At 37.7% G+C, this 24,863-nt stretch overlaps 1 protein-coding gene across 1 annotated transcript in view; it reads right to left on the minus strand.

Moving 5' to 3' along the window:
- The window catches only part of LOC127427458 (supervillin-like), a 66,741-nt gene that overhangs the window by 12,903 nt on the left and 28,975 nt on the right, over nt 1–24,863 (minus strand). The window contains exons 15-32 of the mRNA XM_051675076.1: nt 19,364–19,589; nt 16,200–16,332; nt 14,230–14,283; nt 13,261–13,329; nt 12,199–12,249; nt 11,309–11,477; nt 11,073–11,168; nt 10,844–10,930; nt 10,570–10,747; nt 9,336–9,508; nt 7,411–7,566; nt 6,456–6,592; nt 5,589–5,736; nt 5,287–5,432; nt 4,033–4,208; nt 3,501–3,648; nt 1,687–1,880; nt 244–326 (exon numbers count right to left, since the gene is read on the minus strand). Coding sequence (XP_051531036.1) covers nt 244–326; nt 1,687–1,880; nt 3,501–3,648; nt 4,033–4,208; nt 5,287–5,432; nt 5,589–5,736; nt 6,456–6,592; nt 7,411–7,566; nt 9,336–9,508; nt 10,570–10,747; nt 10,844–10,930; nt 11,073–11,168; nt 11,309–11,477; nt 12,199–12,249; nt 13,261–13,329; nt 14,230–14,283; nt 16,200–16,332; nt 19,364–19,589 — 2,424 coding nt within the window. The remainder of the gene's footprint in view (nt 1–243; nt 327–1,686; nt 1,881–3,500; nt 3,649–4,032; nt 4,209–5,286; nt 5,433–5,588; nt 5,737–6,455; nt 6,593–7,410; nt 7,567–9,335; nt 9,509–10,569; nt 10,748–10,843; nt 10,931–11,072; nt 11,169–11,308; nt 11,478–12,198; nt 12,250–13,260; nt 13,330–14,229; nt 14,284–16,199; nt 16,333–19,363; nt 19,590–24,863) is intronic.

A 24,863-nucleotide genomic window follows, 5' to 3' on the forward strand; every position in this document is an offset into this window, starting at 1 on the left:
CTACCCCTAAACCTAACCCTCACAAAAAACTTTCTGCATTTTTCTGCATTTTCAAAAAAACATCATTTAGTATGTTTAAGCAATCTGAATTATGGGGGCACTAGAAATGTCCTCATAAACAACATTTATAGCATAATACCCTTGTAATTACCAGTCTGTAACATAAAAAAAAAGTCCTCGTAAACCACCCAAACCTGCCCGCCCGCCCGCCCACACACGCCCACACACACACACACACCTCACCTGCTGTGCTGACCATGTATTTCCATTTAACCACATATGTGTCCCCTTCATGGAACTGACCAATGCTCAGTTTGGGTAGGCGACTAGAACAAGCATGAGACACATTCATTTAATACCTCACATTATTGTGCATTTCTTGCAAATACACTGCGGCCAAAAATTTGGAATAATGTACAGATTTTGCTCTTATGGAAAGAAATTTGTACTTTTATTCACCAAAGTGGCATTCAACTGATCAAAATATATAGTCAGGACATTAATAACGTGAAAAATTACTATTACAATTTGAATTTTTTTTAAACTACTTTAAAAACCTTAAACTACTTCGAAGAGTTCTCATCAAAAAATCCTCCATGTGCAGCAATGACAGCTTTGCAGATCCTTGGCATTCCAGCTGTCAGTTTGTCCAGATACTCGGGTGGCATTTCACCCCACGCTTCCTGTAGCACTTGCCATAGATGTGGCTGTCTTGTTGGGCACTTCTCACGCACCTTACAGTCTAGCTGATCCAACAAAAGCTCAATGGGGTTAAGATCCATAACACTCTTTTCCAATGATCTGTTGTCCAATGTCTGTTTCTTTGCCCACTCTAACTTTTTCTTTTAGTTTCTGTTTCAAAAGTGGCTTTTTCTTTGCAATTCTTCCCATAAGACCTGCACCCCTGAGTCTTCTCTTTACTGTTGTACATGAAACTGGTGTTGAGCGGGTAGAATTCAATGAAGCTGTCAGCTGAAGACATGTGAGGCGTCTATTTCTCAAACTAGAGACTCTGATGTACTTATCCTCGTTCAGTTGTACATCTGGCCTTCCACATCTCTTTCTGTCCTTGTTAGAACCAGTTGTCCTTTGTCTTTGAAGACTGCAGTGTACACCATTGTATGAAATCTTCAGTTTTTTGGCAATTTCAAGCATTGTATAGCCTTCATTCCTCTAAACCATTGATTGACGAGTTTATATATATTTTATTCTTTTTTGCCATTTTTGACCTAATAAGACATGCCAGTCTATTGCATACTGTGGCAACTCAAAAACAAACACAAAGACAATGTTAATCTTCATTTAAAGAACCAAATAGCTTTCAGCAGTATTTTGTATAATGGCAAGTGATTTTCTAGTACCAAATTAGCAATTTAGCATGATTACTCAAGGATAAGGTGTTGGAGTGATGGCTGCTGGAAATGGGGCCTGTCTAGATTTGATCTAGACTGTTTTCAAATAGTGATGGTGCTGTTTTTTACATCAGTAATGTCCTGACTACACTTGATAAGTTGAATGCCACTTTGGTGAATTAAAGTACCAATTTTCTTCCAAAACAGCAAAATCTGTACATTATTCCAAACTTTTGGCCGCCAGTGTACATTTTAGATGTAATTCCCTTATTCATGCCAATATGTTTTAGGAAAGAGTGGTGCTAGAACAAAAGGTTTCATACAGAAACCTTACCTGTAGTCAAACTCTAGAATATGCCAGACATCAACAGACAGTGTGCTGATCTCAAAATTCCGCCGCTCATCCCCTTCCACCAATCCGTAACCTCGTCCAACGTCTACACCATCCAAAATGGTCTTTACTGATGTCCGAACCATTGGCAACATCAGAGACGCATCATAAGGCCTACATTCCCAACTCCGAAAATCCTTAAGAAATTAATTAATAAATATTTTCATAATATTGCAGCATTTTGAAATATTATCTGCAGAGTGTAATGTATTATTTTTTGCGGTTAAGCTGACAAAGCATCAAGTTATTAAGATCAGAGAGGTGATACATGCAACTTAAAAGGATAGGCTCACCCAAAAATGAAAATTTTCTCATCATTTACTCACAGGGTAGGGGAGAATACATGTAACGGGATTACGTATTTAAATAATTGGTAATTAGAATACAGTTACATTTGAAAAGTATTTTGATTACTGAAGAGATTACTTTGCATTTTATTGTCATTTAATATTTAGTCCTTTCAGATGGAAAACATTTATACATATAAATGATGCGATCCAAAGTGCATTTGAACAGCGGTGAAAAACACTTTCTTATTATGTGTTACATTCATACATGCAGTCAGAGAAGTAAGTTTGGAGCAGAAGAAATAGAAATAAACCTTGTGTAAATTGTCAGCTTTACGCTAAGCTAAAATGCTATTTCTAGCCATTTTACATGCACGTTACCAAGCACGATTATATTTTTTATTAAGAAAATTCACTTGGATCATAATTTATTTTTTTCTAGTAAGACCTTTGATATTAGGGCAAAAATTGTATTCTTGATAATAATTTTTGTATTGTTTTCCTGTAAAAATATCTAAAAATCCTTAAAACAAGATCAATTTGATTTATCTGGTTTTAGAAACAACACTGCATAAGATATTTAGAGAATGTATTTTTAACATGTGTATTTTGTCTTACTGTACTGGCAGAGTTTGTATAGTCAAAACAAGTGAAAAAAAATCTACCAGTGCTGAAGAAGTAATCCAAAGTATTTAGAATACGTTACTGACCTTGAGTAATCTAACGGAATATGTTACAAATTAAATTTTACAGCATGTATTCTGTAATCTGTAGTGGAACACATTTCAAAAGTAACCCTCCCAACCCTGTTTACTCACCCTCATGCCATCCCAGATGTGTATGACTTTCTTTCTACTGCTAAACACAAAGATTCTGGGAACAATATTTCAGCTCTGTAGGTCTATACAATGCAAGTGAATGGGTGCCAAAAATGTTGAAGCTCCAAAAAGCACATAAAGGCAGCATAAAAGTAATCCATAAGACTTCAGTGGTTAAATCCATGTCTTCAGAAGCAATATTATAGGTGTGGGTGAGAAACAGTTCTTTTCCTTTTCTACCATCACTCTTCACTTTCACATTCTTTTGTTTTTGGTGGATTCACATTCTTCATGCATATTGCCACCTACTGGGGAGGGAGGAGAATTTATGGTAAAAACTGACTTAAATATTGATCGGTTTCTCACCCACACCATCATATCATATCGCTTTAGAAGATATAGATTTACCCACTGGAGTCTTATGGTTTCCTTTTATGCGGACTTTAAGTGCTTTTTGGAGCTTAAAAATGTTGGCACCCATTCACTTGCACTGTATAGACCTACAGAGCTGAACGATTCTTCTAAATTTTTTGTTTGTGTTCTGCAGAAGAAAGTCAGTCAAAAGAAAGTGTAAGTAAGGAATGAGGGTAAGTAAATGATGAGAGAATTTTCATTTTTGGGTGAACTATCCCTTTAAGCTGTATGTCTTTACCTTGTTTTCATCAGCATGTAAGTGGCCATTCTTCTTGGATGTTTTCTTGGCCTCATTCCAGTCCAAAAACTTCTCTTTAAAAAGAGTAGTCTCATTGTGCTGAGTTAACCTGCCAAACACAGCCCAGTCTGGGCGTCCCTGGCCTTTCCTACGAAACACAGATACAGCAAAAGAAAAACAAACATTTTAATATATAAATCACAGAAAGTAAGGTTTTAGTCAGGTTGTGCTAGAACAGAATAAAAGAAAATAAAGGACTAATTTGTTTTTGGAGTGGAGCATTGGTCCTGTATAGAGTTTCAGACGTTCTGAGGGCAACCCAAAGTCTGTTTATGAACATTGAGTCACTTGACAGCTGTTGTGACAGGTGTAATAAATTAAGCTTTAGAACACAGCGTTGAGGCAACTTTAGCACACTTTTGACCGGAAGCCTCTGTGAACAAGCTTTAAAAGGTCACAAGTGCCAAAACATGATCTATAATGAAACCGTGTGCATAAGCAGAGCCAAAAATACTCAGCTCTGTTTTTATACCTGGGTATACGTGCGTTACATTCTCCAGGGTCCAGAGGATTAATATCACAGTCGGTGTAGTCAAAGGTGCCATTCCACAAGTGCTTTGCCAGCTGAAAAGCCACTTTTCTCTGTGCCAGTGTCACCTCTTTACCATGCCACACATACACTTCGCTACCAAAATCAAGCACCAACACCTAGATGTCAAACAACAAGAAATTAGTTGGTTTACAACTTATTCAGTTGTATTGATGTAAATTTGGCAACCTCCACTAGAAAATATTTCAAACTAGTGCAGTTCACATTGCAAGGTATTTCTGAGTATTAAGCAAGGATGCACAAAACAGTGTATTGTTGACCATATCAAAATCATAACCATATTTTTTTTAAATTATCGGTATTGGCCTGAGTAGGCTGATATTTGAAGCAGGTAATAGCAGGGCTTTATAAATAATACAAACAGTAAACTTTTTCAATGTCAGGTTTCTAAAGTACTAAACAGTTATCTATCTTTGTTTTGTATATTATAATATTTTAATGTCTGATTCCACTTGAAGCATGTAAAATTGATGACTGGAGCTTATTTGTGAACACAACAATGTTATCTTATAATGTGAATAATTTATAAAAGATTTACAATATTGGCCATTACATCAGTAATCAGCCATAAGGTAAAAAATTATATATAAACAAAATTCAATAAAAAATTACCATCTGAAGGGATGTGCCATGTTGGTCGACTAATCGACTAGTCATCAAACAACTGACTAGTCGATTAGTGGGGTTGACTGCTAACATTCATATTTTTTTAGTGGTGGTGGTTTTAATGGGAGACGCATTTATCAAATTAGATGAGAGATGCAAGTTCTTGGAGAGTTTTTGTGTGATTATAGCTTGCTGTGCTTAAAAGTGAATTATAGTCAACTCAGTAAAACCTTCTGCAAGAAGTTTTATCTCTTTAATGCTTTAAGTTTAGTTCAGTTATGCACCGCTGCTATTTCAGCCAAAGCGGTGCATCGACAATACATTACAAGATTATACGACTCTCCGCTAATTACCAGGTTGAAGCGCTGCACTTAGCGTCAGTACATCCCTCTGAAACGTGTCTAATCGGTGTCATATTGTGAACATAATGGAGCCTAATTATACATTATTATCCTTAACTCTGACAAGCCGACTAGTCGATTATGAAAATTGGTAGTTTTGCACATCCCTAAACTGAACAGTCCATATTTTCTACATCAGTCTATCCAAAAAATGTAATATTTTCATTACTTCTTTAGAGTTGAGCATAGAGCAACGGGGTACTCGACCCCAGTAGTCATCTTCAGGAACAAGTTTATCCTCCATAAGCCTGTAGATGCAGTTGGTCTCTACTACAGCAGTCTCATAGGACTCATCCTCTTCTGGAGTGCCTGCGGCTGTAAGGTACGGATGGACATATTAAATAGGAACTGCAGAATACTGCTGAGATAAGCCTTATTATTATTATTATTATTATGCTTGGACACAAAAATACAACTGTGTGGCAACTAGTGTATGTGAAAGAACTTAAGGAAGGAGCAAATACAACTTACATTGATAACTGGCTTGTCCGCCAAGAATCTTCCAAAACTCTTTGGCTGCATGACTGTGAGTGCTGGCGCCTTCCTCAATGGTCTGCACATATGAGGCTCTGCAGCCCAGGTCATGCTTTGTCTGAATGAATGTGGCCAACTCTGCAGCCTGCAGGATTGAAAATGAAAATCAATTGCATCACAAATGCAGAGACAACGACAGTGAGCAAGCCATATTTTCTTTATTTTTTTTTATTTTTTTAAAAGGATTCATTTTTAAAGAGCCTAAATGCAGAGTCTGGAGATTGCATGGCTGTATGAGTGATTTTATCCATCTGTAAGTAATGGGTTTAGCTAAAATAATTACACCCGTTAATTAGAAGGGGGTGTCCACATACTTTTGACAATGTAGTGTACTGCAGCATCGATGAAATTTGAAATTCCATCATTATTAAATTCACAGCTATTATTGAACAATAATATCATGCCCTATAGCCTACACATAATACATAAGCATCACACATCATTGTTAAGATGTAGGTCAAACTCGGAGTTCAATGACCTGCCGTCGGGCTTTGAACAATAGAAGCTTTCAGTTTGTGTGACAAGTGCAACACTGAAGCTTGTACAAACCACCTCCTGCTTCCTGTACAACAGTATGACATTTCTTTGGTGGTTAATTCTGTTTACTTCCTGCACGTGGGACACCCGCAATCCAAATATTAACATATACCATGACTGAAAACAGGACATGACAGATTTGATTGTAATACAGGTGATTAAACAGGAGCAGAGTGGCAATCCTAAAATAGTTTACAACCTTTGACATTAACAGATGCAGAATAAACAAAGTGTGATGTATTTATTTGTAGCAGAACACATACTCACTTTGGCCTTCTCGATAACATTTGCAAATTCTCCAATCCATATAAAGCAGTGATGGGGTGTGACGAGGAGGAAGCAATCACCACTGTTCAAGGAGGAAGCTCTGGGCTCGACAAGTCTGGTCTGGACGTGCCGACGACCTGATTAAAATGCATGGAGAAATTGGGTCACAGGCTTAACCCCCTGTTGTCAAGAACAAAAATTAATAGGAAGTGATATGCTTTCAGATTTTAGATTTGTCTTAGTTTAATTTCAAACTATGAGGAGAATGATGTTATATGTGCACTGAAAACAGTTAAAATGAGTTGCATGAATATCCTGTAAAGCAGAACATTACTTTAGTTGGACATGATGTTTTTCTCAGACTGCACACTCACTGCCATCTCTAATTTAACCTATCTGGTTTCTTTCTCTCTCCGTTTCAATTAGGGCAAGTGTAGAATGTTGATGTAGGGTTAGATTGAGAGAGAGACACAGAGAGAGCGAGAGAGGGGGTAAGGCAGTATGCCTTATGAGGAATTGGTATTCACAGCCACCCTTCATTCCTACAGCAGCTGCCCCATTAACAACAGCAGCTGGTCTCCTCGTGCTACATGACAAGAGAAGTTCTCCTTTCTTCTTTAAAATAAACATGCAATCACACAGACTTTCATGGCTGTCCCAGTCTAATAAGGGCCATCTCTGGAGAAACACACAGATGCAACATACTCTATATGGCTGGCTACTAATCAGAGACCATTACTCTTATCAAGCACAGTTGAGAACAGAGAAATGCCTAAACAAGTTCAAGTTAGTACTAGTAAGTTAATTCAATTCTAAATTTTAACAGAAACAGTTGCGCTTACAGTGCTTTTAAAACAAAGTTCCTCCTTAAAAAGTGCGGGATTACTTTTTAAAATAACACTTGAGTCTGCATACTTCCATTCTATAACTTTGATAGCAGAGTGAGGTCACTCACCTTTGACCTGAATGAGCATGAGTTTTTTGAAGGGCATGGCACTGTTGTTGGAGCTCTGCTCTGAGATGTTCACACTTCGCAGACTCACACTGCTGAAGTTTTCCTTACTGGCCAATCCGGCGAGCGCAACCTCAGAGAAACCACTTTTCTTATTCACTATGAATGCGAGGAAAAGAAAGAACCAAATGAGATAGGAAGAGCAAGAGGGCAAGAGTATGAACTACAACACACAGTGGCCCAAAAAAGCATTTGGACATTTTTAGACACTCATAGTAAGTCAGACTTTTATGTATGAATTTCATTGAAATATTATAATATTACATATTATACAATAAAATAAGTGGCATCTGCAAAAAAATTAAATAAAAATAAAAATGCTTTTGTCAGAAATTTTCATTTCACTTTTCATTCTTTTTTTGCAATTACTTTTAACCGACTGGTCCCAAGATGAGTTGTTGTGGATATATAAAGTCAGTTCCACATACACTATATTGCCAAAAGTATTCGCTCATCTGCCTTTAGACGCATATGAACTTAAGTGACATCCCATTCTTAATCCATAGGGTTTAATATGACGTCGGCCCACCCTTTGCAGCTATAACAGCTTCAACTCTTCTGGGAAGGCTTTCCACAAGGTTTAGGAGTGTGTTTATGGGAATTTTTGACCATTCTTCCAGAAGCGCATCTGTGAGGTCAGACACTGATGTTGGACGAGAAGGCCTGGCTCGCAGTCTTCGCTCTAATTCATCCCAAAGGTGCTCTATCAGGTTGAGGTCAGGACTCTGTGCAGGCCAGTCAAGTTCTTCCACACCAAACTCGCTCATCCATGTCTTTATGGACCTTGCTTTGTGCACTGGTGCGCAGTCATGTTGGAACAGGAAGGGGCCATCCCCAAACTGTTCCCACAAAGTTGGGAGCATGGAATTGTCCAAAATCTCTTGGTATGCTGAAGCATTCAGAGTTCCTTTCACCGGAACTAAGGGGCCAAGCCCAGCTCCTGAAAAACAACCCCACACCATAATCCCCCCTCCACCAGACTTCACAGTTGGCACAATGCAGTCAGACAAGTACCGTTCTCCTGGCAACCACCAAACCCAGACTCGTCCATCAGATTGCCAGATGGAGAAGGCGTGATTCGTCACTCCAGAGAACGCATCTACACTGCTCTAGAGTCCAGTGGCGGCGTGCTTTACACCACTGCATCCGACGCTTTGCATTGCACTTGGTGATGTATGGCTTGGATGCAGCTGCTCGGCCATGGAAACCCATTCCATGAAGCTCTCTACGCACTGTTCTTGAGCTAATCTGAAGGCCACATGAACTTTGGAGGTCTGTAGCGATTGACTCTGCAGAAAGTTGGCGACCTCTGCGCACTATGCGCCTCAGCATCCGCTGACCCCGCTCTGTCATTTTACGTGGCCTACCACTTCATGGCTGAGTTGCTGTCATTCCCAATCGCTTCCACTTTGTTATAATACCACTGACAGTTGACTGTGGAATATTTAGTAGCGAGGAAATTTCACGACTGGACTTGTTGCACAGGTGGCATCCTATCACAGTACCACGCTGGAATTCACTGAGCTCCTGAGAGCAGCCCATTCTTTCACAAATGTTTGTAGAAGCAGTCTGCATGCCTAGGTGCTTCATTTTATACACCTGTGGCCATGGAAGTGATTGGAACACCTGAATTCAATTATTTGGATGGGTGAGTGAATACTTTTGGCAATATAGTGTAAGTTCACACAGGTGGAAAAAAAAAAACCTAAATTATTTTCTCTTAATTTTGAACAATATATATATTGTTTTATCATTTAAAACCTAATAATCTTCCTGAAAGTGTGCTTATGCCATCTTTCTTTAAAATAAATATACACTCATTCACTGAAACAGGTTCCCAACACAGAACAGATGACTCTATCACTTACTCTTTTCCTGTTTCATCCTCTTGCTCTCCAAAACACCGATGTTAAGTCTCTGTTCTGTGTACTCATGTCGGATGTCCTCCCGAACAGCAAGCAGTTTCAGGGGGTTCCTGGATGACTGAACATTCCTGGTTGGCCGTACTGCTCGCTTGTGCTGCACCATCTCTGAGGTCAACCTGAAGAACACCAAGGTCAGATGGTTAAATAATCCATAGAAGCTAGCCAAATTTCCAACATTAAATACAAGTTCATTAGCAGCCAGGATAATTATGGTTTGTGCGAATCACAGTGTGTTTTGTGCAGTAAATTATTAGTCATCAAGAGCATGAAACAATCAAAATTCAAGAGATATTTAGAATCCAAACATTCAATCATGTTGCCTATGCCTATTAAATTGTCACTCCTATTAGTGGAGTAATAATAGTAATACTCAAACTTCAATGTTTGATACTGCTGTCATTTTTGTTTACTTTTGTATGATAAACAATTGTTACTCTGTTGGTTGGCCACTTGGGTGGAATATAAAATCTGGGTCCTGAAAGGAATGGTTCAGGCAAAAATGAAAATTCTCTCATCATTTACTCCACATGCCATCCTAGATGTGTGTGACTTTCTTCTGCTGAACACAAACAAATATTTTTAGAAGAATATCTCAGCTCTGAAGGTTCATACACTGAAGTCCAAAACTTTGAAGCTCAAAGCATGTAAAGGCAGCATAAAAGTAATCCATACAAATCCAGTGGTTAAATCCATGTCTTCAGAAGAGATATGATAGGTGTGGGTGAACAGAAACAGATCAATATTTAGGTCCTTTTTTTACTACAAATCACCACTTTCAAATGGCGCTCTTCTCTCCAAAGAGTTCTTCTTTTGTTTTTAGAAATTTGCATTTTTTTTCTGCATACTGCCACCTACTGGGCAGGGATTAGAATTTTTAGTAAAAAAGGACTTACATTTTGATCTGTTTCTCACCCACTGTAGTGGTTGGGATTACTTGTATGCTGCCTTTATGTGCTTGTTGGAGCTTCAATGTTTTGGACTATGTTTACTTTGTATGGACCTACAGAGCTGAGGCATTCTTCTAAATCATCATTTGTGTTCTTCAGAAGAGAGAAAACCATATACATCTGGGATGGTATGAGGGTGAGTAAATGAATTTTCATTTTAGGGTGAACAATCCCTTTAAGCAAAACCAGATGAGACCCACTGCACTTCACAATATTTTGGTTGGCCTTACCTGGGAAGCTGTTTTCCAAAGATGGCATCAAAATCATCGTTGATTTCTAGACTGCTAGTAATCTTGGCCATATCCTCTGTGTGCCGATAAAACTTATCAAAGATCTCATCATCCAGGGTCATGACCTCTTTAACAGACTTCTCGGTGACTGCAATTGTGGTCTCCTGAAGTCCTGACACTAGGATAAAGAAGAGAGTAAATTTACAGAAAAATATACATGCAAACAAAAATACAATACAAATACAAAAATAACACACTTTATTATTACACTCACCTTTACTATGGAGTCGACCAAGGAATGACTCCAACTTTTCCAGCTTCTTATCTGACTCCAGCTTCATGTCCTGTCTGACTTCAATCTCTGCATTAAAAAAAATATATGTTAATAAACCATGATCTTTGTTTTTCTTCCACTTTTATTGATTGTAGAAAAAGGAAAGTGACACAATGTGATGGTTAAGGGATGGTTATGTGTTAGAATCTGTGTGTGTATGGCTTCTAACCTTCATGTGGCTTTGCGATGGCATGTGAGACATTCTTGTTTTTAGAGGACAGAGGGGACAGCACTGGATTTGAGAGAACAGTGGGGGTTGCCAGACCTTGAATAGAGAAAACACAAGGAGAAATTCTCAACTGCACGTTGTTCATTGTCCTAATATTTTTATGAAGGCTCAATCTCTGCCTGGAGGCTGGTATGAAACAATTAATTTAAACATTCCATTATACATTTTTCACCAACCTTTCTTGACCATTCGGCCAGCCACTGTGAACTGAGTGGAGTCGTTGGCTGCACCGTGCCCTTTGACCTTCCAGGCATCCTCTTGTGCGGTGATAAGATGCATGCGTTCCTGAATGGACATCTCTATGTGCTCAGTCTGCTGGCTTTCCACCACCTCATTCCCCATTTTCTGAGACGACAAATGAAAGGACATTAAACTTGTGAACAAGCACTCACATAACTGTCTGGACAAAACATACTGTTCATCTTGTAATAAGAAGTTTTTCAAACAAGCATTAAAGGGACAGTTCACCCCAAAATGACAATTTTTTTCATCACTTACTCACCATAATGTTGTTCCAACCCGTATGACTTTCTTTCTTCTGTGGAACACAAAAGGAGATTTCAGGCAGAATGTTAGTCTCAGTCACCATTCACTTTCACAGTATGGAAAAAGATGCAATGAAAATAAATGGTGACTGAGACTAAAATTTTGCTTAACACATTTTGTGATCCACGAAAGTAATATGGGTTTGGAACAACATGAGTGCAAGTTGTCAAGGACATAAAAACTCTAATAAGAGGTTTAGTGAAGAAAAATTGTAAAATAAAATAATAATCTGATATGTGAGAATAAGTCTTAAAACACACATTCAGCCAATGTTATTCCTAATTTTAACCTGGAAACAAACCAAAGAGTCTCTAAAATATAGTGAATTTATATACACTCATAATAAGTAGTAATTGAGTGATTAAAACTTAATGTGTTATAATACACATTAATCGTAAACATGATACAACAAGACGACACCAAAACAACACCCAAAACAGGCATTACACCAACAGTCTCAAGGGAGTTCTGTGTTATGGAAGAAAAGTGGATGTGTGTGTATGTGGGGAGTGGGAGGCACCTTCCGTCTCCAGGGGTGACGCTCATCCACCTGCAGGGGCAGGGGGGTAGCCTTTACATGGAGGGAAGAGCAGGAAAACAGATGGGAAGAGAGAGGGATGAGAAAAGAAAGGATGAAATATGACAGGATGCAGCCAAGCCTACAGAGGTTACTATTTATAGAGAAAGGAAGATAATACTTCACTTGACACCTCACCACTGACCCATTAAACACTCTTCTTCATTTAGTTTTACAGTAAGTCAGTTTGTGCTATAATGCAATTATACTGGATTGATCTGAAGCTGACTAGTGGCATGTTAATTCAGAGTTTTAATAAATGAGATCAACTGGTCATGATTACACTATAAAGTCTCTATTTTACTACATATGACTAAAGGCAAAGTTTTTAGAGAAGTATTTGAAGAAGAAAAAAAAACTACATACCGGTAATAAGAGGTTAAAAAAAAAAAAAAAGTTTAACATTTAACAATCATAAGTTTCAGAGGGGTCAAAGTTCAACAATAAAAAAAAAAAGGCATTCTAAATATCAAAAGAATAATATAAATATAAATAACAGAATGGAAATTCTTCAGAGAGCTACTATATATGGCCAGCCATTTACGGAAGGCAAGAAATTGTAGGCAAGATGCATCAAAAGGGTCTTTTAGACAATCATCATTGGTGCTTGTAACATTAATTCAAGAATATGAATAAACAATACAAGAAATAAAAAACACTAAAAATAGTTTTGAAGATTCTAAATATTAAAAAACAGAATAAGTGACTGTTTCATAATGGTTAAGGATCTGGTCTAATAACACAAACACTGTAGCTTCAATCCCAAGTAAGGATGACCTTCTAATCAGCTGGACTGGATGGTTACTATGATCACATTCCAGCCTAACTTCCTTCCACCGAGCAAAAACTTCAGTTTACTCCAGAAGGGCTGACTTTGCACATAGTTACAAAGTTAGAAATTAAAAACGGAATTATGTTAAGAATTATGTGTAAAGAGGAGAGGCAGATTGTCAGTATTCGAGGCAGTAAAGGGAAAGAGAATTTTCATTAGGTGGTCTTGCTCACCTGGGGTAGGATGGCTATTTGATCCAGTGGTTCAGAAGCACACGAAAAGGAGGAGGAAAAAACAGGGTCCTACACACATGATGGAGAGGGGATGCAAGACAAAAGATGACAAGATGGAGAGACAAATGACAAAGGAGGGAAGGGAATGCAGAGGAAGTCCAGGAACAGAGAGCAGGCAGGTGACAGTGGTCTAGCCTAAAACAATATGCATTAAACAACATCTAAATACCACATGGTCTCCACAGAGAAAATAATCACGTCAAAGTAATCTACAATAATTGTAAAGTAAAATCTAGAGTACAATGCACAGCCATTAGCCATGTACAACCACCCTGAATATGACAACACTGAATCAGTTCTGCCCAAATAATCTGTTGGGACCAATCATATAGGTTCAACAAGACAGCTGATCACAAGGAGAAATGCAGAACTCAAACATTCAATAGTTGGTAAACGTGCAGCTATAATGATGTTGTTGCAAAATAAATTACTAAAGCACAGGCTCATCATTGTCATCAATTGTTGTGGTCCCAGAGAAAAAGAATAGAAACTGGTTATAATAAAATTGGACCTAAAACTTAGGTCTGTATCTGTAAAGGTGGTTGAACAAGGCCATTAATAACACATCATAACTATAAAGTCACCACAAGATAAAATGACAAAGCCACCATTGTGACGGTGTTCAAATAAAATTACATTAAAAAAAAATACTTTATGGCATTGCAAAAATCATACTTTCACCATGGTAGCAATGTAAGAGGAACAAGCAAATAACAAAATACCACCACAAGCAACAGGGTCATCTGGAGTTACCAGCCATAATAAAGTACAAAACCACCAGGACAGCACACTGACTTCACATGATTATAATGTCAGAGATTAATTAAACACAAACACAAAACCATAACCCTTTTACACCACCTAAAACATAAGCCTATTAGCACAGTGGCTAACTGCAAACAGCCTTACCCAGAGTTGATCAGACACAGCAAAGTCATCTATCATCATCATCATGCTATCCTCCTAGAAAGAGGGGTAAAATGAACAGGGGAGAAATGACACCCCCCCCCCACCAAAAGCTTGTTAACTAAACCTAACCCTGACCCTGTGAAGATTCAGAATAAACATTGAGTCTGCAAATGTTAACATTCATAAGAAAAACTAGAATTCTGATTCCTGATATGTTTTTCCAATGGAACTAATTTCTCTTAACTTAGGTGTTCAATTCATACATTAGCATGCTCATCAGTATTCATAGATATTTTTTTTTACAGCCAATGCGATACCAATTATTTTTAGGTTTGATGGTGTCCGATAACCAATATGCAGAACCGATTTAGAACTGTTGTTGTAATTTTGAATTTGACAAAATAATCAATAAATATATATTAATTCATGCCATTATATTTATGCAAAAAGTTGGTAACAAATGTATTTTTATTTTTGAATTGGGCAATGTCTTAAATAGATAAGCTAAGTGTTTCCAACTTGAGAATCAATGGTGGCACTTATAGGTAGAATTAGAACCAATATTAAATATTGATCAAATAACCGACTGGTAGTAAAGTACTGCTAAAAGGAATGTCAAACCAATTATGTCTCTATTTCCAGTATGCTGTACTGAGTAGCAGTATTCTGATGTAAAAATGTCTTTAAAAATTCCTTTCCCTTTCTCGCCCCTTATTCAAGAAAATCATAACTGATTACTAAACCTGTTCTGCCAGAGCATCTGCTGAGCAAGATGTGGGACACTTAATTTTTTATCTTCAGAAAATTCATTTAAGCAACAGTTTTGATTCATGAAGACTAATGATTGCCAATAATATGCCCAAAATAAGTTGTCACGTGGTAAAAGATGTTATAGAGCAGAATTAGGCAATATAAAAACCATGCAGTAAAAATACTAAAAAGCAGGATAGAATAAATCCAAACAGAGAAAGGCATGTGAAATCTCATCCCATCCCCCACTGCACTAGAGAATTACTATTAAGCATGCAAAGATTTAAAACCCTTTATTATAATTATTTATAATAATTATCAACATAAAAAACAAAGAAACATGCAGTAAAGATGTGGATTAGCAGAAAGAGATAGAAATAGGTACATGCAGATAAAGAACAGATATGAAAAGATAATACAAATTTGCGATCTTATGACCTCTACAGGTCCTTTCAAAAACAGCACCTAAGAGAGCACCTGTTATTGCTCCGAGACAAACATTTATACTGTACTGACATGATTGTTTGATATCAGTCACTGTGAGTACACACTTAGCAATCTAACTAGATACCTAGATATCTTTCAAATATAATTTCAAACACAAACAGTCTGGAAATAATGCTGTAACCAACAATTAAACAGTTACAAGGTCTGCAATATTTTATAAGGTAAATACATGTGAATGTGGCAGCTTCCACTGAGAAAACATCATTACAACTGTCTGGGATAGAGTTTGTCAAGTTGATTAATTCAGAAGTGTGCCTCAATTTCATACAGCCAAATAAATAAATAAATAAATAAATACATTTTAAACCTGTTCACATTAGCGTGACCCATACACACAATAGGAACATGCAAGCAGAAAGGATAGAATAAATATAAAGACTAGAAGATAAAATAATAGACAGAACATACCCTTCTCTGTTTAGTGTTACTCATAACTGCACTAATGTCAATTCTTAGTTTAAACTTTTTCAGTTCAGCATTTAGCTAAAAGCTAAAGATTTTTTTGAAATTGTGTACTACGCAACAAAGAAAACTACTACATCACATAATTAACCAGTAGCATGATATTTGATCCAATAGAGTTGATAATACAAGATGCTATTCATCACACCAACATAACAGCTGTTGAATACATACAGTAAACAAAAGTAGACAATTCACTGTGACTTATGACCTAAATGGTCAGGTGAGGCAGCTCAAGGTTCAGAGGTTACCTTCTTCTTGAAGTTCTGCTCCACTTCCCATAGCTGAGCGTGTTTTTCAGAAACAGCGACTTTCACCACATCCTGTTTTTTATTTATCCTGTTTCTCCAGTCTTCCTCTCCACTCTTCTTCAACAGAGCCAGCCTAGAAGGGACAGAGACAGATTAAATAAATTCTTATATACATCTGAACATTCTTGACACAAATGGAAAATCAAATTGCAAATATATCTATGTGGGGAAAAAAATAAAATCTGAGAAAACAAATAGGCAATAGGCATTTTCATAACCCTTCATATTCTAAAGTCCCTAAAGAGTGATTTTGTCATGTTTAGTTAACTTCTGGGTACAAATTTGTCTTCAACTATAGTAAACCCACACACTTCAGCTAACTCAAAGAAATTGTATACACTGTATACACAAACATACACGCATACAAACACACTCTGAGATCAGCAGTTTGCATTATGTCATAAATCAATTAAACCATCTTGTTTGCGTCAGCTTGCCTACCATGGCATCAGCCAGCTGTCCATCAATTACATAATACTTTGATCTTTGCTGGACACAGCAATACAACTCTAACTTAACTGAACAAATATAAACCAATAAATGGAAATGATCAAGGGACCACTATACATAGTTATACTGAACTGGAATATGCTTAGTAAAAGCATTGTAACTGGAACTGTTCTTTTTATAAAAAGGAAAGTTTTATTCTAATATCTGACCATCTGCATCTGTATGCTGACCACAACAAATGGATGTAGTCAGACATCATTAAGGTTGATGTTGAAGCTTACTGCAACATCATTACTTTCGACAAAGATCTAGTTTAGAGCCAAAAAAGTTAAAACGATTTTAAGCATCTCGTTTGTTTCTCATTGCTAATATAATTTTCTCCAAACTACACTTCATTCTTCACAATACTGTAAAAGGAGAAAAAAAAAGACTTTTTACAAATAGTCAAGATGAAACAGTCTTAAGTCTAAAGAGAACCTTGTATTATACAATAAAAACTCAGCAAAAAAAGAAATGTCCTCTCACTTTCAAATGCTTTTATTTTCAGCAAACTTAACATGTGTAAATATTTGTATGAACATAAAAAGATTCAACAACTAAGACATAAACGTAACAAGTTTCACCGACATGTGACTAACAGAAATGGAATAATGTGTCCCTGAACAAAGGGGGAATCAAAAGTAACAGTCAGTATCTGGTGTGGCCATCAACTGCATTAAGTACTGCAGTGCATCTCCTCCTCATGGACTGCACCAGCTTTGCCGGTTCTTGCTGTGAGATGTTACTCCACTCTTCCACCAAGGCACTTGCAAGTTCCTGGACATTTCTGGCGGAATGGCCTTAGCCCTCACTTTCCGATCCAACAGGTCCCAGATGTGCTCAATGGGATTGAGATCTGGGCTCTTCGCTGGCCATGGAAGAACACTGACATTCCTGTCTTGCAGGAAATCATGCACAGAATGAGCAGTATGGCTGGTGGCATTGTCATGCTGAAGGGTCAAGTCAGGATGAGCCTGCAGGAAGGGTATCACATAAGGGAGGAGGATGTCTTCCCTGTAACGCACAGCGTTGAGATTGCCTGCAATGACAACAAGCTCAGTCTGATGATGCTGTGACACACCGCCCCAGACCATGACGGACCCTCCACCTCCAAATTGATCCCGCTCCAAAGTACAGGCCTAGGTGTAATGCTCATTCCTTCGAAGATAAAAGCGAGTCCGACCATCACCCCTGGTGAGACAAAACCGCGACTCATCAGTGAAGAGCGTTTTTTGCCAGTCCTGTCTGGTCCAGCGAAGGTGGGTTTGTGCCCATAGGCGACGCTGTTGACAGTGATGTCTGGTAAGGACCTGCCTTACAACAGGCCCACAAGCCCTCAGTCCAGCCTCTCTCAGAATATTGCGAACAGTCTGAGCACTGATGGAGGGATTGCACGTTCCTGGTGTAACTCGGGCAGTTGTTGTTGCCATCCTGTACCTGTCCCGCAGGTGTGATATTTGGATGTACCGATCCTGTGCAGGTGTTGTTACACATGGTCTGCCACTGTGAGGATGATCAGCTGTCCTTCCTGTCTCCCTGTAGCACTGTCTTAGGCATCTCACAGTACGGACATTGCAATTTACTGCCCTGGCCACATCTGCAGTCCTCATGCATCCATGCAGCATGCCTAAGGCACGTTCATGCAGATGAGCAGGGACCCTGGGCATCTTTCTTTTGGTTTTTCACCAAAAGTAGAAAGGTCTCTTTAGTGTCCTAATTTTTTATAACTGTGACCTTAATTGCCTACCGTCTGTAAGCTGTTAGTGTCTTAACGACCGTTCCACAGGTGCGTGTTCATTAACTGTTTATGGTTCATTGAATAAGCATGGAAAACATTGTTTAAACACTTTACAATAAAGATCTGTAAAGTTATTTGGATTTTTACAAAATTATCTTTAAAATAGTGTGTCCTTTCTTTTTTGCTGAGTTTACAATGTTTTGCTTTCAAATGATGTAAAGAATCAAGAAACATCCTCACTGATTAACAAACTACATAACACTGAGCTTTGGAGGCGAGATGGAGGCATCTTTGGACAGACCTCTGGTTTAATATACTGAAGATCTACAGTACATCTATACTATATGATTTAAGTTTACTGTATAGGTGACTGTATAATAAGTACACTGTATAATGTAAAGTTTTCCAATGCAATTTAAGTTATGTATAGTTGACTAAAATAAGCATACTATATAAAGTTTTCCTGTGCAAAGACAAAAACATTTGCCATCCTGCAGACTTTAATTATTATTATTATTTTTTTTAAATATGAATCATACACTACACAAACTTTCAAGACTCTACAGAGATGTAATTTGGAATAATTCATATTTTATACACACAGAAGTCTGTTCACTTGGCTATCTAAATGGTACCATAGACATCTGTTGTTTTTAAACTAACAAAATAACCTTAATCCACATTTTAACCCTACCCCTAAAAGGCTGATTGTATTTTTATTATAATAATAATACAAAAAAAATATATATTTATCAATCAAATTTATAAATCGTTCCAAATAAGTCTGTGCCCAAAGGGAGATTCAGACCTATTTAGCTAACATCTGGATAGATTTGTCCCCAAAGTATAGTTAAGTAAACATACACACACCATTTACCTCTCTTTGATGGACATCTGTCTGGCAGACATGACGTCTGAGAGCTTGTCTCCCTTCTCTATTTTAAAGTCTGTCTCCTGCTCATGCTCTTGTTCTCTCTTGTCCTCAGGGAGGTGTCTGGTAGTCTCTGTGTGTTTGTGCTGTATCAGAGAGACGCTCTGTAATGAGGATGAGCTCTGTGATACAGCTGCCGCTGCACGTACTGCAACTGTGTGCACAGGAAGATCTGTTTAACACACACACACACACACAGGAAAGGGTTAGAGCAGTCCCAGTGATGCGATCAATAACAGTGACTGTGACAGGCGGAGCCACAACAGACACCAAAAAGTTAATACTCCCTTAAGTAAGTGAATACATACACAGCAAAAATATGTGATGAATATATAAGCAAGGCTACACAGGAAGTGAGTGTACATTTCTTAATAAAGGAGGCTTTGTTTCTCATGCTGTGGCCATGTGGGTTATACAGAAATCTCTCTGTCTGGGTATATGATTTTAAGACATCTTACTGAATGTTCAGATGAAGAAAACTTAAAAACCATGAGCTTACATAACGGACAGTTCAGGCACACAACAGAAATGCATTTCACAAACTGTACAGTACACTCCACCGAAAAGACACAGATAACATCCTATTACTCTGCCGAAACCTCTACTTTTATAGTCACACTGATATCAGCACAGAACACATGTCCAGCTGAGCAAAAATAAACACTACCACCACTACCCTACACCATAGGAAACCATCATAACAAGCTTATGAGGTGGTCTGTGGGTCCTTTTGTGGTTCGATTGATTTGTGCCAGGTAAAAACAAAGGAGGTACCAGTCCACTTGTCATTTCGTTATGATGCAAGTACCTTGAGGCTTGCCACACAAAGTTGCATTTCATAATCACCTGTCTGCGATTTAATCTAACCGTGTTTATCGTACTTCATATTCCAATCACATTTTACTGTCAAAATAAGGGAATTAAGCAAATAAAATATAGAAATACCATGATTATCATAACTGCGTTTTTGTGTCTCATTTTTCATTCTTGTCGTATAATGTGAGCACTCCAAATGAATCGCAGACTGGCTGTAGTCATAGCAGAGCAGCGCCTAAAGATGAGCCAATTTGAAGCACCCTGATGCGCTCACTGTTTGCGGAGGTTCGCGCCAAACTCCCACGAAAACACAAGCGAGGATTTTGATAGTTTCACTTTCACTTTACATTCGCTTGCACCATTTCTGTTGATAGATGAAGAAACATTTTCTAATACACAGAATCTCAAATGTTTTCCTTCATGCAAAATAAGGGCTCATGGGATTTATCGGAGAGCCTTAACGTGTGAAAGTGAAGAATGTAGGACAGAAATATAGTACTGCTTAATATAATATAATTGGCTGGGTTGTCTTGGTTTCATAAATAACAGTGTAAATGTAAAGTTGACCAAAAAGAGACATATGTTAAGTATTTGGAAATGTTTTAATATTTAAAATAATACTTTTCATGCTATTATATCCCTATGCAGTATTTTTATATACTAAACAATTCAATAATAATTTTTTAAAGCCTTAAATAAATCCTATAGCCCTATTTTATTAAAAGAAACACTTCTTAAGGTGTATGTGTATTAAGCAGTGGCGAATTCTCAGGGCCAGCAAAGCCTTCTCTGCTGGCCTAACATGCCAAATAAATAAATATATTTCATCTTTTCATTCTCAATCACCTTTATGCCTATGTATTTTTATTATGTATTTCTATGTATAATTATTCATTGTGAAACTGTGTTTTCTTAATGACATGAATCACACTGAAGGCCTAGACTTTAAATGCACGGCCCGTCACTGGTATTAAGCATACATACACCTTAAGTAGTACGACAATTTACCATCATAATCACAATAATAAGTTAATGATAGCCAAATGTCATAATCTTTACAGAGTTAAGGAGTTGTGGTGTGAACAACAAGGGTTCTGAGACCAAATAAATGCTAAAAGGACCAAAAAAGAAACTGGTTCCTCTTTTAAGTCCACTTACATTGTGAACGCCAAAAGCACTGAGGTCATTTGCAGTTGGTTCCTTTTCTGGTTCACTTAAACTGAACTGGGTTTGGTTCATTTAAATCGGACTATAAGTGAAACCACCCTAGTGTTTCATCAACAGTACAATCAAAACACTTCAAACAACAGTATAACCCACTAAAAGAGACTGTCAGTCTAACCCTCACAGCTTCAAAATAACTGAACATCTTATTTAATCACTCTGGCAAAAACACGCTGCTGAGCACGCACTTAAATAATATTCTTTGGGGGGTACTTGGAGTAATAAAGGTTGAGAACCACCATTTTAAAGCATGTTTTGGGTGGCCTTTAGACAATATTTTCCTTTTAACTTTTGAAATACCCGTAGTTTGTCAATGCTTAGTGTAAAGTTATTCATTTTAGCTGTCAGTTATACATGGATAGATAAGTGTTACTGCAAATACCAGCCAATGAACAGGAGTGGCTGAGCAAAAGCAATGCCGATTGGCTTACTTACTGTGGTAAGCATGCTTAACCTAACAATTTTAGCGAGTCTGGTGCTGCGTCCAAATATCCATACTTCCCTATATACAGTTGAAGTCAGACGTTTACATACACTTAGGTTGAAGTAATTAAAACTCATTTTTGAACCACTCCACAGATTTCATATTAGCAAACTATAGTTTTGGCAAGTCGTTTAGGACATCTACTTTGTGCATGACATGAGTAATTTTTCCAACAACTGTTTACAGACAGATTGCTTCACTTTCAATTGACTATATCACAATTCCAGTGGGTCAGAAGAACAACAGCAAAGGACCTTGTGAAGATGATGGAGGATATAGGTTGACTAGTATCTATATCCACAGTAAAACGAGTCTTATATCAACATAACCTGAAAGGCTGCGCAGCAAGGAAGAAGCCACTGCTCCAAAACCGCCACAAAAAAGCCAGACTACAGTTTGCAAGTCCACATGTGGACAAAAAATCTTTTTGGAGAAATGTCCTCTGGTCTGATGAAACAAAAAATGTAACTGTTTGGCCATAATGACTAGTGCCGATTTATTGGTCGGCCAATATTAGCCTTTCACAGATATATCGGTATCGCCGTATATGTTTTCCTATATGTGCAGATATGAATTATTATTATTTATTTTTTTCAGAACATATAATGCAAAAAACAATGCTTGGGTTGATTTAGAATTGGTGTCATAAAGTAGTTTGTCCAGCAGAGCGTGCTCTGACTCCATTGCTTACAGAGCTGAGCTGATGGTGGTTCTGCGGACAGTGCGGAGTTAAGTGCTAACGGTAAGTTGCTAACTAGTTTGTGAAATACATACTGGAAAGTTAATAAACCTTATTCAATATAACTAATATAACGTTAACCCTGTCCCTGACAACCATGTTTATCACATATGTTTGATGTTAGCCAGCTATAGTTTGTCAGTGCAGTCAGTAACGTAGCAGACTGAAAGGTAAACATCAGAGCAACTTTTTGCAGCTCAGCAGACAACGGTGCGGTGGTGGATTGTGTCTGTTGAGTGTTGATTTCACGCAACGTTGTTACCTATTTGGTGAGACGCAGTGCTGAAAAGTAAATAAACAATGTCCATCTTTTACTCTCCATGACAACGAGCTTATAGCTAACTAGCTTACCATGTAGCTACTTTCATACCTTGTCAGCTGAGTGGAAGCTAATGTGTAAACATGTATTCACCAAAACGTTTTGTTCAGGATTCGCAGTTTGGTACCCCCTTCAACCGAACAATTCCAGTCATTGCATTTACAAAATGTAATATTTAAAAGTCTGGTTTTCCACCACTGAAAGTTTCCCCTGAACATATATAGCAGAATACGGTGCAACACTGCTGCCGCTATTTATCTCTTGACTCGGCAGGTGTAAATGCTGAGAAGCTGGGCTTCTTGTTTTACAACCTGCCCCTGATTGACTGGCAGTATTAAAATAGTCAGCATTTGACTGATACTAAAAAGTATTACTGATGTTTATTTAGCTATTTATTTTATTTTTATTTATTCTTTATTTAAATGGTCAGCCATTGACTGATACTAAACATACAGTACTGATTTTTATTTAGCTATAATTTTAATTAATTCTTTATTTAAATGGTCAGCAACTGACTGATACTGAACATACAGTACTGATGTTTATTTAGCTATTTATTGTATTTGTATTCTTTATTTCTCTGTGTTCATTTCTATAATTTGTTGACAATGCATAATAATGTCAAATATTCTTTGATAAAAATATTTAAGAAAGCAGCCTCCTTTGCATAGTAACATCAGTGCAAAATCGGTGCATAATCCACATAGAAAAGGTCTGTTTTCATTCCAGCTCAAAAATTAACGATATTGGCCACCATATCAATAATCGGTGAATTTTCCCACTCTAAAATCAGTATCGTCTCAAAAATCCCATATCGGTCGGGCTCTAATAATGACCATCGTTATGCTTGGAGTTAAAAGGGTAAGGCTTGCAAGCCGAAGAACACCATCCCAACCGTGAAGCATGGGGGTGGCAGCATCATGTTGTGGGGGTGCTTTGCTGCAGGAGGGACTGGTGCACTTCACAAAATAGATGGCATCATGAAGAAGGAAACTTGTGTGGATATATTGAAGCAACATCTCAAGACATCATCCAGGAAGTTAAAGTTAAATGACACCAAGCATACCTCCAAAGCTGTGGCAAAATGGCTTAAGGACAACAAAGTCAAGGTATTGGAGTGGCCATCACAAAGCCCTGACCTCAATCCGATAGAAAATTTGTGGGCACACATACAAACCTGACTCAGTTACACCAGTTCAGTCTGGAGGAATGGGCCAAAATTCCAGCAACTTATTGTGAGAAGCTTGTGGCAACCCAAAAAGTTTGACCCAAGTTAAACAATTTAAAGGCAATGCTACCAAATACTAACAAAGTGTATGTAAACTTCTGACCCACTGGGAATGTGATGAAAGCTGAAATAAATCATTCTCTCTACTATTATTCTGACATTTCACAGTCTTAAAATAAAGTAGTGATCCTAATTGACCTAAGACAGGGGATGTTTTCTACGATTAAATGTCAGGAATTGAGTTTAAATTTGTTTGGCTAAGGTGTATGTAAACTTCTGACTTCAACTGTAGTATGCCAAAAACATTATGCCAATGGAGTACCATGGGCGATTACTCAGTATTCATAAAACGGTATGCGAGAAATACTCGGATGACGACTATTTGCGGCAAGATTGCTGGACAGTGCGGATGAACTGGACAGTTTATAATACAATAAAAGTGATTTGACAGCACATTGTAGTTTCATACAACATTGAATACTGAACACTGCTTCGAATATGAGTCAGAGAAGTCTTTACAAAGTGCTTCTACCTGAGGGAGGCACCAATGCAAATAAATGACTGCCTGTCCTGCTGCGAGAAATTTTATTTGAATATTCCATGTCCTTTTTTATTTGTTCCCCTTCTTTTAGATAA

Source organism: Myxocyprinus asiaticus, chromosome 36, assembly GCF_019703515.2.
Source record: "Myxocyprinus asiaticus isolate MX2 ecotype Aquarium Trade chromosome 36, UBuf_Myxa_2, whole genome shotgun sequence".
Taxonomy (NCBI): Eukaryota; Metazoa; Chordata; class Actinopteri; order Cypriniformes; family Catostomidae; genus Myxocyprinus; species Myxocyprinus asiaticus.